General features: G+C 43.3%; 1 protein-coding gene across 6 annotated transcripts in view; it reads right to left on the bottom strand.

The window, feature by feature from the left end:
* ZSWIM9 (zinc finger SWIM-type containing 9) overlaps positions 1-16875 on the bottom strand; it is a 90458-nt gene that overhangs the window by 20539 nt on the left and 53044 nt on the right. For all 6 annotated transcript variants that reach the window (XM_073552132.1, XM_073552128.1, XM_073552133.1 and 3 more), the window contains exon 6: positions 6202-6407. In XM_073552132.1, coding sequence (XP_073408233.1) covers positions 6202-6407 — 206 coding nt within the window. The remainder of the gene's footprint in view (positions 1-6201; positions 6408-16875) is intronic.

Here is a 16875-nt window from a genome sequence, read left to right as displayed (position 1 = left end):
CACAGGGTTAACTTTTGCTGGCCTCTCTTTGGATCTGGGAGGGGTATTTATACTCACTCCAGACTAGGATTCCCTGTCAGCTATACTGTTATTCTGGCTGTGTGTCTGACCCCCCTGGTGTGCGTGGATACTGCATTGCTTGTTTGATTCCCGTGTATGACCCGGTCTGTCCCCTCACTCAGTTCTCTGTCTCTCGCTTTGGCATTATTGTCTTCTCCGGTTCTGACCTTCTGGCTTGGCTATAGTTACTTTGTTACAGTTTGTCCCTATTGTACCGTCCATTGCCCGTTCTGGTTTTCTGATCTATTGCTACGTCCTGACTATTATCTCTGTCTAATCCTTTGGTACTGTCCTGCTATCTCGCGCTTTGACGCGGCTTGATCTGGTTTACGTCCCTATCTATGCCCCTTGGTAACTTGTCCCGTATTTACCTTTCTAGGAGTTTCCCTGCAGCTCCTAGCTCTGTGGAGCTTAGGCCACACCCCCAGCAGTCACATGCTTCAGGTCCTGATAGTCTGAAGCACGCATCGTCATCGCTGCTGCCCCGCTCCACAGGTATCTTTGAGCACTGTTTTTGTACTCAGGACATGCGCACTGGCTCAGTGAGCAAGTGCAGTGCGGTGTTCCTGACATTTTGCTGTTCCAGCGCTGTGACTCTGCTGCTCCACACCGGCCTTGTGTACATGGATGCAGCTCTGACATCCCTCTACATCATGCCACCCTATCCAATCACTGGCCTCAGAGGTATGGTGCCGCCTACCTCAGCACCAGGATGGAGAGGCCAGTGTCGTAAAATCACTGTTATAGCCTTGACAAGCAAACCAGCGGGGGACAGAGGAGTGATGGTGCTGGTAGCAGCATGGCCAGAACCAGGTAAAATAATGCTTCTTTCGTTATTTTAAAGTACCCATCGCGTAATTTTGACTTAAAATCGACAAAGCCTTTAAACTATTATTTTTGTACTTTCCCCATTAACCCCTTAACCCCCCGGAGCTTTTCTTCGGTTTTGTGTTTTCGTTATTCTCTCCCCTCCTTCCCAGAGCCATAACTTTTTTATTTTGCCGTCAATATGGCCATGTGAGGGCTTAGTTTTTGCGGGACGAGTTGTACTTTTGAACGACACCATTGGTTTTGGCATGTCGTGTAACAAAAAACAGGAAAAAAATTCCAAGTGTGAAATTGCAAAAAAAAAGTGCAATCCCACACTTCTTTTTTGCTAGGTTCACTAAATCCTAAAACTGACCTGCCATTATGATTCTCCAGGTCATTACAAGTTCATAGACACCAAACATGTCTAGGTTCTTTTTTATCTAAGTGGTGAATACAAATTTTGCTTTAAAAAAAAAATTGTGCAATTTCAGATACTGTAGCGTCTCCATTTTTCGTGATCTGGGGTTGGGTGAGAGCTTATTTTTTGTGTGCCGAGCTGACGTTTTTAATGATACCACTTTTGTACAGATACGATCTTTTGATCACCCATTATTGTATTTTAATGCAATGTCGCAGCGACCAAAAAAATGTAATTCTGGCGTTTTCATTTTTTTTCTCACTACGCTGTTTAGCGATCAGGTTAATCCTTTTTTTTTTATTGACAGATCGGGCGACTCTGAACGCGGCGATACCAAATATGTGTAGGTTTGATTTTTTTATTGTTTTATTTTGATTGGGGCGAAAGGGGGGTGATATAAACGTTTATATATATATACATTTTTTTTTTTTACTTTTGGCATGCTTCAATAGCCTCCATGGGAGACTAGAAAGATCCACAACTTGATCGGCTCTGCTACATATAGGCGATGCACAGATCACCTCTATGTAGCCAAATTACAGCATTGCTATGAGCGCCGCCCACAGGGTGGTGCTCATAGCAATCCGTCTTCAACAACCATAGAGGTCTCAAGGAGACCTCTGGTTGTGATGGCAATGCATCACTGACCCCCGATCACCGGGGATCCCTTTAAGAGAGGCCTGGCGTCAGAACCAGAGCGCAGAGTGGATTTGCCTTGACTTCCATACCAATGATCCCTTTAATAGAAGCCTGGTGTGAGAATCAGAGCGCTGAGGGATTTACCCTAACTTCCATACCGGAGATCCCTTTAAGAGAGGCCTGGGGTCAGTACCAAAGCGCAGCGTGGATTTGCTCTAACTTCCATACCGGAGATCCCTTTAAGAGGCCTATGGTCAGTATCAAAGCGCATAGTGGATTTGCCCTCACTTCCATACCAATGATCCCTTTAATAGAACCCTGGGGTCAGAATCAAAGTGCTGAGGGATTTGCCCTAACTTCCATGCAGGAGATCCCTTTAAGAGCCTGGGGTCAGTACCAAAGCGCAGAGTGGATTTGCCCTAACTTCCATACCAATGATCCCTTTAAGAGGGGCCTTGGGTCAGAACCACAGAGCTGAGTGGAACGGTCCAAACTTCCATACTGGGGATCCCTTTAAGAGAGGCCTGGGGTCAAAACCAAAGCGCTGAACGGATTTTCTCTGACGTCCATACCAATGATCCCTTTAAGAGGGAAGATGTGCCTATATGATGGAGGATGTGTGATGTGTGTATGGGCACGGGAAGGGGGGATTCATTTCTGTCACGTGCTCTCTGCTCCTTTTTGGGGGGCAGACAATGGCTGGAAGCTTATGTTCCCAGGGATGCTAGATTTCTCCCACCATGTCAGCGTCTGCTGAGGTGTTGTCAAGTGGGAAAACTTGCTCATAGCAACCAATCACAGCTCAGCTTCTTTTGAACAGCTCTGGTGAAATGAAAGATGCTTTGTGATTGGTTGGTGATACACACTTACATGCATTCAGTTTTATATATATAGATGCCTGTCTTGAGCCAGGGTCTTATTCAAAGAGCCAGGTTGCTACCTTGGCTATTCTGGTCCAGGAAAACGTGACTTGTAGGCCATAGATCTGGACAGCGCACATGGGCAAGTTAAATTCCGAACCACTGTATTAACCCCCTTGAGTCTGGGGAGCTCAATCTGGTCTTGGTCGCCCTTCAATCCTTACCTTTCATGCTTATCACAAATATCGCACCATTTAGACTTTCCAGCAAGGTGATTTTTTTTCCTTTATAATGATCTCTTCCATCAGGCAAGGCTCTAAGGGGAGCTGTAACCTGACTCTCCTTATCCAGTGCAGAGTGGTCTGACATTCAGCTCTCTCCTTTCTTCTCATCATAATCTCTGTCTTTTGTCTTAATGATGAGATTTCTCTCTTTCCTTTAGGTACCTCGCCTCTCATCTAATGACATAAAGGGGATATCCGGGACTGGACAAAAAAACAAAAAATGTATCTAGTAGTAACAACCTGTCTGTTAGTGCTTACTTACCTGCCTGTTGTGCACAGTGCCATTCTTCCCTGGCACAGAGCGGTCACAGACCCTACTGCCAGGAATTCAGAAGCCTCTGCTGATGTCACGTCTACAGAGCGGAGGCTCCTTTTCCGGTCCGCTATGTACGGGGCAGGACTTACGAGGTCATTCTGACTGACAGCCGGATTCTGGCTGCCTACCTAGGTAATCCTGCTGTCAATCAGAATGATCTCGGAAGTTCCTCCCCATCAGCAAAGGCAGCTGAATCCCGGCAGGAGCATCTGTGACTGTTCTGTGCCAGAAAAAAACAGTGCCGTGCACAACAAGGCAGGTAAGTTGCAATTACCTGCCTGTTAGTGCTTAGGGACATTTTTTGATTTTTGTAAAGTCCTGAACACCCCCTTTAATAAACCTTCTCAATTAAGTTTTGGGGAGAATTTTTTTTTTTTTTAAATAGGGGTCTTGTTTGAGGTTTTCCTGGCGAATAGGCCCCTAAACGTAACTTTAAACATTAATGAAGAACTGTCTATTGCTCAAAAAATGTAGTTAAATACCTTGCAAAAATTCCTGAGCTCCGTTGATTGTGCAGCACTTTACTAATTTGCAATTTGCTGCCCTATTGCAGAGATATTCACATTTGTTTATTCTGGACTATGTGAAATCTCTGCTTCAAGCTCTAGTGGCTGTTTCTTCAGTCATCTCTGTGGGCATCACCCTTCCCTCCGAGACACTGACAATCACAGCTGGGCAGCCAATCTCGGAGAGTATCAGTCTCAGACTCTGCAAAGCTGTGATTGAGAATCTAGGGAAGGACTGGTCAAAGTACAGAACACCCAGAGAAAACTTAAGAAATGTCTAGTTGGACTACAAGCAGAGATTTCACATACCATACTCTAGAAGAAAGAAATGTCAATATCTTTGCAATAGAGTGACGCAGTGCAAAACAGAAAAGAGGGCAGGGAATTTGACAGCTCTTACATGCTGCCCAAGAATTTATCAAAAACAGGTCGCCTGATTTCTGCAGTGTTTCAGAGAAAAACATTGTTTACAAGCTGACCGAAAATACTTAGACAGGCAGGTTCCCGGCGGCTGAGAGATGGCAGCTGTTACTGATGAGACTGAATGTCGATAGCAGGGAAGAGCTCCTACCTCCTCGTCTAGAATTGTAGAAAAAATTGGAGTCCGGCTCAACAGGACTGGATTTTCCTTTTCTTTTTTTTTTCAAAAGAAATTACAGTATAGTGCATACAAAAGAAAATTTTCATGGTCGACATGACCAAGTCGACACGTTTCGACTGCACTAAGCAGTCTTACTCATGGGCAAGACTGCTTGGTGCAGTCGAAACGCGTTGACTAGGTCTTGTTGACCATGAAAAATTTTCTTTTGCAAAAAAAAAGAAAAAGAAAAGAAAAATCCAGTTCTGTTGAGACGCACTCCAATTTTTTATTTTATCCTTGATGGGAGGCCAGAGCCAGGCCGGTGTCTGAGCCCCAGGTGGATGAGCATAGAGCAACTGGGTGAGTTGGAATCAAGTTTTTGTTATTACATAGAAACGTATCTGTAGCAGCCGCCATCTCCTCTCACAGTAATGGAGAAGTGTCTTCACTGAATAAAGATTTTATCTCATATTTAAGAATTTTGAAAATGACCAATTTTGGCAAAGAAAGAAGCAACATTTTCTGATAAGATATGCTATAAAGTTGCTTATTTTTATCTGTACTGTTGATTTATGAAATAGAATGATGGTTACTTTTTAAGCTTGAAACTATGATCCAGAGAGGTGAACCTCTAGCAAGCTGAGGCTATTGTTGCAATGTTGTAGCGCATATCTTCTCAACTTGTAAGGATGGCCTCCCCAGTTAAGGGTATGAGGCTGCCCTCGCCAGTTAAAGGGGTTGTCCACTACTATGACAATCCTGTCTTGAGCTAAATGTTCGGCCCAGATAAAATAACAAAGTCTATACTCGCCTCCAGTTCTGGCGCCGTTCCCAAGGTGGCCCCGGTGTCTTCACCATCAGAAGTAATCCAGGGAACAGGGTGAGCTAGGGCGCCCCTAGTGTTAGGGACAGGGAAGGAGCCCCTGGTCCCGGGACACCCGACAATAGAGTCATGACAATAGGCTTTATTATATTATCGGGGCCGAACATTTAGTTTAAGAAGTGGTTGTCAAAGTAGTGGACAACCCCTTTAAGGGTATGAGGCCGCCCTCACCAGTTAGGGGCACGATGAGGCCGCCCTCACCAGTTAGGGGCACGATGAGGCCGCCCTCACCAGATAGGGGCACGATGAGGCCGCCCTCACCAGTTAGGGGTATGATGAGGCCACCCACAGCAGTTAGGGTACGAGGCTGACATTCAGAATAAATTGTGAAGGTTGGACATCATCTAGGTCTGTCTGGTGAGGTGCACGCATTATCTTTGCCAGTCTTTCAGTCTTTTATGCCCCAAGTAGAAAGAGCTGAGAAATCCTTGCTGTAAGTCGACCTGATTTCTCCATGTATTACATGGGCCAATTATTTGACTGTATGCATTGAATAATGCACTTCCACACAGACAGTTATATCTTCTGACAGAAACAATTTCCATAAACATTTGTCTTAGGTTATGGGACAGTAAGAAGACCCAGAAACACTTTAAATCATTCACCATTTTGACTAAAATCAGTGGGTTTGTGTAACTTTAACATTTATCACCGCCTTAATTATAAAATAGTGTGAAGTCGTTAAACTGATTGTGCTGCATAATCATACACATTTATTATGTAACTAGCACCTAGGGAGGAAGCTTCTGAATTTCGCAGAAATACATCAACAAAAATTCAATGGAAGTTACAGAAAGCAAAATGAAAAGATCAGTGTCTTGATACTGAAGAAAAAAATGACATACCAACTACAAAAAAGCCGTGCCCAGCTGTACTTCAAAGATTCACTCGCTTCTGGTACCATGGGCACTTCACCTGTATCCTCTTCAGTAAGTGGTGAAAAACGGAGATGAAATTTTTCTTTGGTCAATTCTTGCAAATATGCCAAGAATTCATCCCAGCTGGGAAATTCTTTCCCAATTAGTTGCATTTTAAATGGATCTTCACAATCCTAGAAGAAAAAATGTGGTCCTTTTTAGTGATTTTAGAAGGAGAAATCTACACACCAGACATCATTTACGTCTACATAGATGAGTTCAGCGCTCTGTCACATAAAATGTAAGGCTGTATGAAGGCTGCATTTATGTACGGTACATAAACATGGTGTTCAATGAAGGCTCCTTGCATTAAAGCGTAGCTCTGGTGTTTAAGCTTTCTTACATACCCGGAGGGTCTTGTCTGCAGATACAATAGCGCTGCAGCCTGGTCCAGTCACTGACACTACATGCTTGCTAGCTCATATTACTCAACATTAGTCATGGCCTAAAGTGTTGGCACCCTTGAAATTGTTAAAAAATACACGTACCATAAAGCTACAGCTTTTCCAAAACCTTTTCTGATGGACAAATGCACATCTAGCAGGATGCAGCAGGCCTCCACTATTAAAAGCAAGGGGCAGCACAGGTGCAAACAATGCAGCCACCCCACACCTACCAGACTATGGCGGGGATGACTGCCTAGTAGAAAAAATTGCACACTAATAAGGCTTGCGTAGGACGCCAGTCACACAGGTAAGTGTGATGCAATGTATCCGACTTACAGCCTATTGATGACGCCCATAGTATTATCAGGCAGGCTGCACCAGTACTATACTATGCAACACACAGGGACAGATGCCCCAATAAAACAAGCCAACAAAAAGAGGCGTCACACACTGGCATCCTATGCAAGCCTTATTAGTGTGCAATTTTTTCTACTAGGCAGCCAACCCTTCCATGATCCGGTAGGTGTGGGGTGGCTGTATTTATCAGTAGTTTGCACCTGTGCTGCATCTTGCCTTTATTAGTGGAGGCCTGCTAGATGTGCATTTGTCATCGGACAGGTTTTGTGAAGGCTGCATCTTTATGGTATGTGCTTTTTTTAATTTTTCTATGTTAGCCACCCTTGAAATTGTTCCAGAAAATTAAGTATTTCTCTCAGTTAATTATCGCAATTACAAATGATTTGTTATACCCATATTTATTTCATTTGTGTGTATTGGAACACAAAAAAAAGACAAATTGGTCATAATTTCACACAAAACCCCAAAATAGGATGGACAAAATTGTTGTCATTTTTCTAAAATTGTGGGTAAACAACTTTGTTTGAAGCATTCAATGCTCGTTCAAACTCACCTGTGGTAAGTAGAAGGTGGGGGAAATATGAAAATCACCAGAAACCAGATAAAAAGGGTAGAAATTCGCTTAATTTATGCACTGTGTGTCTCTGTGCCACACTAAGCATGGAGCACAGAAGTAGAAGAGAACTGTCTGAGGACTTGACAACCAAAATTTTTGAAAAATATCGACAATCACAAGGTTACAAATCCATGTCCAGAGATCTTAATGTTCCTTTTTACACAGTGTGCAACATTATCAAGAAGTTTACACCCACTGCACTGTAGATACTGTAATCTCACTGGAAGTGGACGGCAGAGAAAAATTGATGAAAGGTTACAATGCAAGATAGTCTGGATGGTGGATAAGCAGCCCCAAACAAGTTCCAAAGAAATTCAAGCTGTCTTGCAGGCTTATGTTGAATCAGTGTCAGTGCAAACTATCTGTCCACATTTGAATGAAATGAAATGGTATGGCAGGAGACCCAGGAGGACCCCACTACTGACTCGACACAGCTTTATAAAATGCTAGACTGCATTTTGCCAAAGTGCCATGTGGACAGATGAGACCAAGACAGAGCTTTTTTGTAAAGCACATCATTCTACTGTTTACAGAAAATGAAATAAGGCCTACAAATAAAAGAACACAATACCTACAGTGAAATATGGAGGAGGATTAAAGATATTTTGGGAGTTGTTCTACTGCCACTCTCAATGTGTGCCTTGACTATGTGCAAGGCATCATGAAATCTGAAGATTACCAAAGGATTTTTGGTCACAATGTAGTGCCCGGTGTCAGAAAGTTATGTTTCGTACTAGGTCATGGGTCTTCCAGTAGGACAATAGCCCCATTCTTCAAAAAGCACCCAGAAATGGATGGAAACAAAGCGCTGGAGAGTTCTGAAGTGGCCAGCAATGAGTAGGGATGTAAATCCCATTCAACATCTGTGAAGAGATCTTAAAATTGCTGTTGGTAGAATGCGCCCTTCAGATATGGGAGACCTGGAGCAGTTTGCGAAATGAGAGTGGTCTAAAATTCCAGCGGAGAGGTGCTAGAAGCTTGTTGATTGTTATTGGAAGCAACTGACTGCAGTTACTCATTCCAAAAGGTGTGCAAACCAATATTAAGTTGAGAGTGCCAACAATTTTATCAGACACAATTTTGGGGTTTTGTGTGAAATTATGTCCAATTTGCCTTTTTACCCTTTTTTTTGTCTTGTTCCAATACACACAAATGAAATTTGTATAACAAAACTTTCAATAATATTCTGGGATAAATATGGTACTTCATTTTCTAGATCAATTTCAAGGGTGCCATCACTGTATCTATGAAGCATTTGTGCAGGAAACTACGGTAAATCATCTATTATTAACGCCTTCACCACCTTGAGATTTTCCATTTTTGCATTTTCGTTTTTTGCTCCCCTTCTTCACAGAGCCATAACTTGTACATTTTTCCATCAATATGGCTTGTTTTTTGCGGGACAAGTTGTACTTTTGAATGTTATCATTGGTTTTACCAAATAGTGTACAAGAAAAAAGGGAAAAAAATTACAAGTGTGGTGAAAATGCAAAAAATTTAATTTCACAATTGTTTTTGGGGATTGTTTTTTTTTTTTTTTTTTACAATGCTCACTCAGTGCTAAAACTGACCTGGCAATATGATTCTACAGGTCATTTGCAGATACTAAACATGTATAGGTTCTTTTTTCATTTAAATGGTAAAAAAAAAAATTCTAATTTTGTATTTAATAAAAAAAAAGCGCCATTTTCCAGACCAGTAGCGTCACATTTTCCCATTTTCTGAGACTAGGTGAGGGCTTATTTTTTTTGCGCCAAGCTGACGTTTTTATCAATACCATTTTGGGGTAGATACGATGTTTTAATTGTTAGTCTGTTATTGCAATGTTGCATCAACCAAAAAATAACGTAGTTCTGGCATTTTATTCTTTTTTCTCATTACGCCGTTGACTGTTTGGATTCATTTTTTTTATCAATTGGACCCTTCTCAATGCAGCGATACCAAATATGTGGAATTTTTTTTATTATTTTATTTTGAATGGGGCAAAAGGGAGGCAATTCAAACTTTTATAAAACTTTTTTTTTTTTTTTTTTTACACTTTTACTTGCTTCAATAGTCTCCTTAGGAGACTTGAAACTGCGATCGTCTGTTTGCTTGTGCTACACATAACAGGGCTTCAGCGCTGCTATGTGTAGTAGAAGTCATGATTTCCTATGAACACCGGCCACAGGTCGATGCTCATAGCATAGCAAAGCAGAAGTGACAAACGGGAGGGGGGGTGTTTTCTGCAGACCCGATTGTCATATCAACCCATCAGCGTGCCACGATTATGACAGGTGCGCCGATGGGCGGGGCTTGTCTCTGTCAGAGATTGACAGCAGCATTTAACATGTTAACAGCTCCAGATGGATCGTGATTCCACCCGCAGCTGTTAGGGGTACATGACAGTTGATCAGATCACCTCTCATTTTCATGAAAAGATGCGGGCTCAGTGCCGAAGCCTGCATCAAAAAGAGGGAGGTAACCTATGATGTACCTATTCGTCATGTCGTAAAGGGGATAATAAGCCATAGGGAGAGACCTGACTAGTCTCAGACTCAGTTTCTCATCCCCATGTCTGTGACTGACAGGTCTCGCCCCATGTATAGTCAACCAGAGCTGCTCAAAGAGAAGCAGAATGAGAACCAGCCTTGGACCGTCTGTTCACTCACTAGTCCCCTGCTCACTCTTCAATGTATGTGTAAAATGATGTACAGCAGCATTTCAGAATGAAACATACCTTGCTGCAAAGACACAGCCAGTATCGGATTCATGCCGTCTGTGATTGCAGCAGGATGAATCTGGTGACAAGTTCCCTCTAAGTTTAGTTTAGTTCAGTGACTCTTTAAAAGGAACCTGTCACCAGGAATAATGCTGTTAACCTACAGATATGGGGTTATTCTGCAGGATAACAGCGTTGTGATGCTGCCCGGCGCCTGCACAAAGCTGAACACAGCGGGGAGAAAAGGATCTTTATTCTCCGCACCAAGATTCTGCATTCAGTATGGGGGCTGGTGCTGGTTCAGTCACCATTTTGAGCATGCATAGCGCCCACTGTAACCGTGCCCCGGCTCTACATTGGGGCTCAGCTGTCAGTCAGGGCCGGGGACACAGTTACAGCGGCCATTCTGTACACTCAGAGCGGTGACTCAACCAGAGCCGACATCCACCCGCCATGACTGAAACCAAATTCTGGCGGGGAGAATAAAGATCATTTTCTCCCGGCTGCGTACAGGCACCAGACAGCATCATAATGCTGTTAACCTGCAGATTAACCCCATATCTGCAGGTTAACAGCGTTATTTCTGGTGACAGGTTCCCTTTACGCCGCCTGGACTCTTAACATCTTTGACAACATGTTCCATAAACGTTTGTGGGAACACGCTCATACAATTTAGTATATTATTCATCGCTTTTTCTTCTGTTTTTAGTTAAAGCTATAAAACAACATGCAAAAGGCATTGGTGTCAAACAGCGTTTTTTCCATTCGCCGACCGCATTTTCAGATCACAGCATGCTCAGATGACAGATTACAGAACGCTTTTAGTTCATGCGTTCAGGATTTGCGGAGCAGAGTCCACACAACAAATATGTAGCAATTGACAGTACAACAAGGCTATGTTCACATGTTGCTTTTCTGCACTGTTTTTTACCGTTCTTTTTCATGGAAATTTTCAGCTGCAATTCACAGTACCAGCAAGGCCTATGAGATTTCAGAAATCTCACGCACACACTTTTTTTTTCTTGACTGTTTTGTCAAAGAAGGCTTTTTTTGTCACTTCTTTAAGCGTTTTTCACCCATTGAAAGAAATGAGTAAGTGCAAAAACTGCAGGCATCAGGTTTTTCTACGCTTTTGGTGCCAAAACCTGATGAAGCTGAGTCACATTTTTTTATGCACTAAACTTCATCAGCAGGCAAGAGATAAATGTACCCCGACAAAAACGCAGCAAAAAAAACTCAGCAAAAACTAAGCAAAAAACACAGGAAAAACTGAGGCTATGTGCACACATTGCGGATTGCAAGCGTTTTTGCCGCTTACACAACAAAACCCATTGTATTCAATGGCATCCTGCAATGCTGTGCTAATGCTGCGTATTTTTCCGCAGCGGAATCGCATCGCCGAAAAATACGCAGCATGCTCATTCTTTGTGCGGAATCGCTGCGATTCCGCACACATAGGAATGCATTGATCCGCTTACTTTCTGGTGGCCCCCGTACCCTTCCCGGTCCTTACCGATGCTCCCGGAAACTCCCGTACCCAGTGATGCCTTGCGACAATGACCTGTGATGACGTAGCGGTCTCGCGTGATGCTACATCATCTGGGGTCATTATCGCAAGGCATCACTGAGAACAGGAGTTGCCGGGAGCATCGTGAGGATCGTGAAGGCTGCGGGGGCCGCCGGAAGATGAGAATATCACGATTCTTTATTTATTTTTTATTATTTTTAACATTATATCATTTTACTACTGATGCTGCATAGGCAGCCTCAATAGTAAAAAGTTGTTCACACTAGTCAAAGACTATGTTTGACAAGTGTGACCAACCTGTCAATCAGTTCTCCAAGCTATGCTACAGATCACTAGGAAAACGCTAGCATTCTGCAAGCTAATTACACTTGCAAAACGCTAGTGTTTAGCGGCAATACGCATGCCAATTCTGCATGCGTAGTTCCTGCAGCAGGGAGTTGCAGAATTGCCGTGGAAATTTCCACGGCAATCCGAACGTGTGCACGTAGCCTAAGCAAAACCTGCTTTTTTGTACAGTAAGCATCTTAAACTTGCCATAAAAAATGCAGCAAAAATGCAACATGTGAACATAGCCTAAAAGTGAAAGGGTACCAGAAAAAAAATCTGCAGGGAAACCATTGGAGAATTCCCTTCATATAATGCTTTGTAAGTATGCATTGGGAAACTATTTCTTTTAAAGCTCATGTATCATTATAGTGGTTTGAAAAAACCACTATATTGTAATTTTACATTGCAATTTGCACTTTTCACAAAAAAAGTTAATAATTGAAAGTTAACACATGCTTACTACATGGCGCCAGGTTTTCTTTTTATCTTTATTTATTTTGGGGGTACAATGGCTCTAAATTAACAGCATTCTATTCACATTTCCAAGAAACTTTCAGAAACCCATTTTCTTTTAGGGCATGTGCGGATGTTCAGTATTAGGCAGCGCTGTCGGCTTTTGAACACAGGTGATTCCACCTGTGTTCACTGAACTTTGTGGAATCACCCCGTCAAATACATTTTATGGGTGAAATTAATCTTGCGGAGACAGAGATAAATAGACATGCTCCGGTCTGGAAAGACGCACTGCATGTCTGTCACCGCAGGGAAGCAGCGGGTGTCGAAGCACGCATAGTGGAGTTGGGATTTCATGAAATCCCATCCACTATGCTGTAACATCTGGCCGCTGAGTACATCCACAGTATTTATTGACCGTGGGAACATACCCTTAGGGGCTGATTCAGTTCTCTAGTGCCTTTGAATGGCTTTTATATTCATAACCCCCAATAAAGCACCCCATTTTAAAAAGTGCAACCCTCAGGGTATGTTGACACGTGGCATTTTTGGTCCCAGCAAGGTAACTGAGATTTCGGCAATCTTATGCACACGTTGCTTGTTTACCCTTGCAGATTTGAAGCTGTTTCATACCTGCACCATGTCAGTTTGTCAGTTCTTACAGTGTTTTGGACCCATTCAAATATGTGGGAAAATACGCATTTAAAAAGAACATTAAAAGCAAGTGCTTTTACTGCCAAGAGACCCGTTTTTGATGTAGAAATTTCTGCAGAAAACACTTAATGTGTGCACATTACCTTAATTAGAGTATGTGCACACGTTATGCATTTGCTCTTGTAATAAACTGCGCGGAGTCTGCCTCTTTTGGCAGAAAACGCAGTTGAAAATCTGCATGTTTTTGATGCAGATTTTCATACGGATTTGTATGCGTTTTTGTGAGTTAAATAAAGATATATTATTCAACAACAAAAAAAGAATTGTGATGTCATTTTCTTGTCCAACCTCTCTTTTACATTCTCCATTGAAGACAATAATATCATCACATACCTTGTTCAAAGATAATGTTTACACACACAAAACAAATATACCGCATTTTTGGACTATAAGACGGACTGGACCATAAGACGCACCCCAAATTTTCTGAAGGAAAATAGGGGAGAAAAAAAATAATGTGTAAAATGGGGGTCCATCTTACAGTCAGAATTCAGCTTACCAGGGAAGGGATCGGCACAGGTGGAGGAGTGGTCACAGGGGTCGTTCAGTGGTCCAGGCTGGTGCGGTGGCCTACGGGAAATCCCATCCCAAGCTGGTGCGGTGGCGGCGGCTCTGTGCTGGGGCAGGGGGGCTGTGCTGGGGCTCTGTGCTGGGGCAGGGAGGCTGTGCTGGGGCTCTGTGCTTCGGTGCAGGGGCTGTGCATCTCTGTGCTTCGTGAGGGACTCCGCCGGCATTTCGTCAAAGCCCGGAGGCCCCAGTGCATCTGTTGCAGCCATGTTGCGGTGGCCTCCAGGAACATGGCCGCCAGGTCGGGGGCAGCACATGCTCAGATTCAAATCTCGGCAACATGGCAGCAACGGATGGGCGGGCGCCTCCGGGCTTTGACAAAATGCCGGCGAAGCCCCCCACGGAGCACAGAAAGCCCCTGCCGCTGCCCCGGAGCACAGCCCGCCACCACCACACCACAGAGCCCCGCCACAGGATTTGTAAGTATATTGCAACCATAAGACGCACCCCCATTTTCCCCAAAAAAATTTTGGGGAAAAAGTGCGTCTTATGGTCCGAAAAATATGGTAAGTGATTATATATATATTTCCTCCAACATTTGCTATACCACCATATCCGCATATAGTGCTCATATATTGCCATATGGTGCTCACATATTGCCATATAGTGCTCACATATTGCCATATAGTGCTCATATACTGCCATATACTGCTTATATACTGTCATATAGAGCGCATATATTGCCATACAGTGAACACATAAAGCCATACAGTGCTCATATACTGCCATATAGTGCTCACATACCACCTTATAGTGCGTGAACCGATTTAAAAATAAATAAATAAATAAAAATAGCTTGGACTCCTGCGTAATTTTCATAACCAACAGAACAAAAGGCGACGGCTGAGGGCCGATGTTAATATTCTGGGACGGAGCCAATAGCTATAAAGGTTCCCAAGACTATTAATATCAGCTCACAGATGTTTGCTTAGCCTTTACTATCTATTTTACAGGGGAACCCCAGAAAACAATTGAAATGGGGTCCCCTTATTAAATCGAACCAGCAAAAGCTAGGCAGACAGCTGAGGGCTGATATTAATAGCCTGGGAAGGGGCCATGGATATTGGCACCCTCAGGCTAAAAACATCAGCTCTCAGCCGCCCCAGAAATGGCGCATCTTATAGATGCACCAATTCTGGCACGTAGCCTCCGCTCTTCCCACTTGCCCTGTAGCGGTGGCAAGTTGGGTAATATTTCTGGGGTTGATGTCACCTTTGTATTGTCCGGTGACATCAAGCCCACGGATTAGTAATGGAGAAGCGTTTATAAGACACCTATCCATTACTAATCATATAGTTATATGGTAAATAAAGACACAGCCAGAATAAAGTCCTTATTAATCTTAATTTACCATACTTACTGCATCGCCTAATCCCCGACTCCCTCATCTCTTGCAACAAAAACAAAATAATAAACCAACAATACTATCCTGTCCACCGTAGTCCTAAATAACACGATTGTCCCACGACAATCTCACGTGTAAAACAGTCACATCATGAGTTGTGACCGCTCTACACGGCTCCAGTGACACAGTGACAGGAGATAATCGCTCCTGCAGTGCATCATTGAGAGTTTACCGGAGTTCGTGCTCTCACTTTACGGCAGTACCGCTGTGTGAGAATTTTCTCACTCAGCAGTGCCGCAAGGGACAGCATGAACCCCGGTGACCTCTGACGGCAGCGCAGTATCACTGCGGGAGGATACCTCCTGTCACTGTATCACAGAGAGGCCAGGTAGAGCAGTCACATCTCCCAATGTGACTGTTCTACATGAGATCGCCATGGGACACTCGATATTTAGGACTACGGCGGACCAGGGATTATTTGTGTTGGTTTATTATTTTATTTTTGTTGCAGGAGATCGAGGGCGTTGGGGAATTAGGTGTTTGGTGAGTATAAATGCGGGTTTTTTTGTTTTACAATCGAACACAGTCGCCAATGATGGGACTACTACTGTCCCATCATCGGCTCATGCTGTCACGGTTATACTATATGTGACATCAGACATAGCTGGATGGGAGTAGTAGTCCCATCAGACGACGCCTGGCTACACACAGACACCTGCAGACAGACACAGACACCGCAGTCTCTGCCCACACACTCTTCCTCCTTCCTTTCCGCGTTTTTGGCACACAAATCTGCAGCTAATTTGCAAACCTTTTTACACCTGCGGATTTGCTGCGATTTCACTGACTCAGTGGAAGTCAATGGGTGCAGAAACGCTGCAGATCCGCAAAAAGAATTGACATGCTGTGGAAAATAATACGCTGCGAATCCGCTCGGAATTTTCTGCAGCATGTGTACAATAATTCTGGATTCCCATTGATTAGGTTGTGCACTACATTGAGGATTAGGTGCAATTCCGTGCAAAAAAACAACAACTGCAGATCGCATAAAAATCTGCAATGTGTGCACATAGCCTTAGACTGATCAAACTGCTATAAGTGTGTTAACCCATCAGATGCTTTGCAGAAATTAGCACAAAATGAAATCCCATTTCTCCAATAAAGCATTGCTTTAGACTCAGTTTATTTATTTTCACAAGGATTAACTGGAGAAAGTGCACACAATTTGGTGCACCATTTCTCCCAGTCCTGTGTGGTTGTACATCACTGTTTGGGCACATCGCAGTGCTAAGAAGGGAATGAGACCAATTTAGCTTTTGAGCTACTTACTGGAATAGATTTCACACATAATATTGCATTTACAGAGCCATGGCGGGGCCAGAACAGCAGAACCCCCCCCCCCACCACCCCCAAAAAAAAAAGGTTACCCCATTTCCCCATTTCGAAAATTACACCCCATATTACCCTCTGGGTGTAGTAAGCATTTTTACCCCATAAGTGTTTAAGTTAAAAAAAAAAAAAAGATTTCCCCCAGTGATGCAGTCAAGTAAAAAAGGGGTGTAGCAATGGGGTAACAAAAGGAGCCTCCTCCCTCTGTCAACCATCTAA

The sequence above is a fragment of the Dendrobates tinctorius genome, unplaced genomic scaffold, assembly GCF_039654945.1.
Source record: "Dendrobates tinctorius isolate UK_male_01 unplaced genomic scaffold, ASM3965494v1 ptg000184l, whole genome shotgun sequence".
Taxonomy (NCBI): domain Eukaryota; kingdom Metazoa; phylum Chordata; class Amphibia; order Anura; family Dendrobatidae; genus Dendrobates; species Dendrobates tinctorius.
The sequence above is the reverse complement of the archived record's forward strand: the minus strand, read 5'-3'. Positions and strand labels throughout refer to the sequence as shown.